The sequence below is a fragment of the Arachis ipaensis genome, chromosome B06, assembly GCF_000816755.2.
Source record: "Arachis ipaensis cultivar K30076 chromosome B06, Araip1.1, whole genome shotgun sequence".
Lineage (NCBI taxonomy): Eukaryota > Viridiplantae > Streptophyta > Magnoliopsida > Fabales > Fabaceae > Arachis > Arachis ipaensis.
Window position 1 is genome coordinate 135,593,556 of NC_029790.2, and position 2,469 is coordinate 135,596,024.

Here is a 2,469-nt window from a genome sequence, read left to right on the forward strand (position 1 = left end):
CAGTGTCTTGTCTTATCATATTCTTAGAATGCAGCCCTAATACATTGCAAATCACATTTCAGTGCTACTTTGTGATTTTAAAAAACAATCTTATATCAAAATTTCACGACATGTATCAAATTCAAACCACTAAAGTTGAACCAAAAAAGAAAATTATATCATTCAAGTTGGATCAATTTGTTTAACTCAGGATAACTATTTTTTTTTCTTTTTAATAAAAAATCAACATCGATTCAAATCGAGCAAAACCAAACCACGAGCTCATACACAAATTATATATATTTGAAAGAACCCGTCAACTTAAATTTTAGAATAAATTATTTTATAGTTCAACTAGGAATAAACTTTCTTAGGTTAATATCAGTTAAATTGTTTACAATTATATTTTTTTAATCTTATATCTTGATTTCTGAATCTGACATCTTAAACCTTCAAAAAATAAGAAATAAAAAAATTTAAAATAAAAAAGCTAATATTAATTAATTAAAAGTTAATTCTCTAACTTATTCTTTATTTTAACCATTATTCAACCAACTTTATCTTTTTCTATCTTTCTCTTTTTGTTATATTTGGTTAGTTAAAAATATATTGTGTTTGAAATTTTGTTAACTAATTATTAACCAAAAAAAAAAAATCTCTAATTAAATCACCTTTTAAATTCTTTTTTTTTTTGGTTTACAAAATCTCAAATCTATTGAGACAAGGAAACTAAATTCTTCTTGGTCACAATATTATGAAACTTAAAAATAAAAATGTGTCCGAAATTTTAAAGCCCATTAAATTTCCATGGTTGAACAACATGGGCAAACATGGAAGCCCATAAAAAGCCCACACAAGAAAGCCCGCAAAAAACGTTAGGGTTTTCCCGCAAAACCGCAGAGGAGTATATAACGCACTCATACTGACGTGTACTACAGTTGCGGTGCAGCTCACTCTGCCCTCCCCTTTTCCAAACCTTTCCAAATTCCCCAAAAAAAAAAAACAAAAAAATAAAAAACCCCAAAAAATAATAACCTAACTCGGTTTCTTCGCCGCCGTCAATCTCCTTACGCCACCGCTTCCGTTCCGATATCCGGCGGCCCTATCCTTACCCTAGTCAACCCTACTACCCTATCCAAAATCCAAAAAACAGAAAATTATTACAGAGAATCAGTCTTGAATTGTTAGGGTTATTAGTTATTATTTCATTTAAATTTTTTGATCTGAGGTGATGGCGCAGATTCAGGTGCAGCACCAGAGCGCGGTTTCGGCTCCACCGCAGAACGGCGTCGCAGCCGCTCCTTCGCCGCCGCTGCCGGCGGGTGCTGCGAATGGGACGAACCAGTTTGTTACGACGTCGTTGTACGTCGGGGATCTGGACCCTGAGGTTGACGAGAGGCACCTCTACGATTTGTTCAACCAGGTCGGGCAAGTGGTTTCGGTTCGTGTCTGCAGTGATTTGACCACTCGCCGATCGCTCGGTTACGGTTACGTTAATTACAGTAACCCTCAGGATGGTTAGTTCTCTCGTACACACAATTCGTTTTGTTGTTTTATTTGTTGGAAACGCTAATTGAATATGGCTTTTGGGGTTGAATAATGAATATCTTTGGTGTGATTGGGTTAGCCGTGAAAAATATTTTTTTTTTCGGTAATTGATTATAGGTTTATTTTTTTTAAGGTAGCGTGTTTGGATTGTGTTAAAAAAATTGCCTTTTAATCACGTTATTAAAGGGGGAAACAGGTCTGCTGCTTTTTGGTAAATTTCAAAATAAAATGTGATGATAATTTGTAGGTTTTATTTAGCGTTGACGTTGTAAAAATAGCTAGTTGAATGTTTATATGAATTCATCAAGTGTATTTTATTAATAGCTTTTTAGACAAAGAAGCTGCTTTGTGAATAGAGACTTAATGTGCCTTAATATTTGGGTTAATGTATTTTCACCTTCAAAAGGGAATAAACGCAATAGTTTATTGTCATCTTTTAAAAAATAAAACTATTTATACTGAATTTCCTATTACTGGACATGCTTTGGGCGTAACTAAGTTTGTGTTTCCAATGATTTATAGCTCAAATGACATAGTCTCCCAAATGACATAGTCTCCCGATACTCATCTAAGATGTTGCGGGTTCGAGTCTCCCTATCTTCGGTAAAAAATACTAAGTTTGTGTCTTGTGCGCTTTTGTTTTATTCATTTTTTACAGCTGCACGAGCAATAGATGTACTGAATTTCACTCCACTGAACAACAAGCCCATTAGGATCATGTATTCTCATCGGGATCCTAGCATTCGCAAGAGTGGGACTGCAAACATTTTTATCAAGGTGACTTTCGTTATTTGATTAGAAAAAAGAAAATCAGTGATCATTCTTTTGAAGAATAAATAGTTTCTGAAAATTAATCAAAACCAAACATTTGCATATTCTTGGAATTAGTATATATATAAAATATACAATATAATAGTAGTTGAAAAAAAAAATTAAAAAATT

General features: G+C 33.3%; 1 protein-coding gene across 1 annotated transcript in view; it reads left to right on the top strand.

Annotated features, from left to right (window-relative positions):
* Nucleotides 1,208-2,469, top strand: part of LOC107605652 (polyadenylate-binding protein 2-like) — a gene marked incomplete at its 5' end in the record, with an annotated part of 4,808 nt that continues 3,546 nt past the window's right edge. The window contains 2 exon segments of the mRNA XM_016307602.2: nt 1,208-1,496; nt 2,186-2,304. Coding sequence (XP_016163088.1) covers nt 1,211-1,496; nt 2,186-2,304 — 405 coding nt within the window.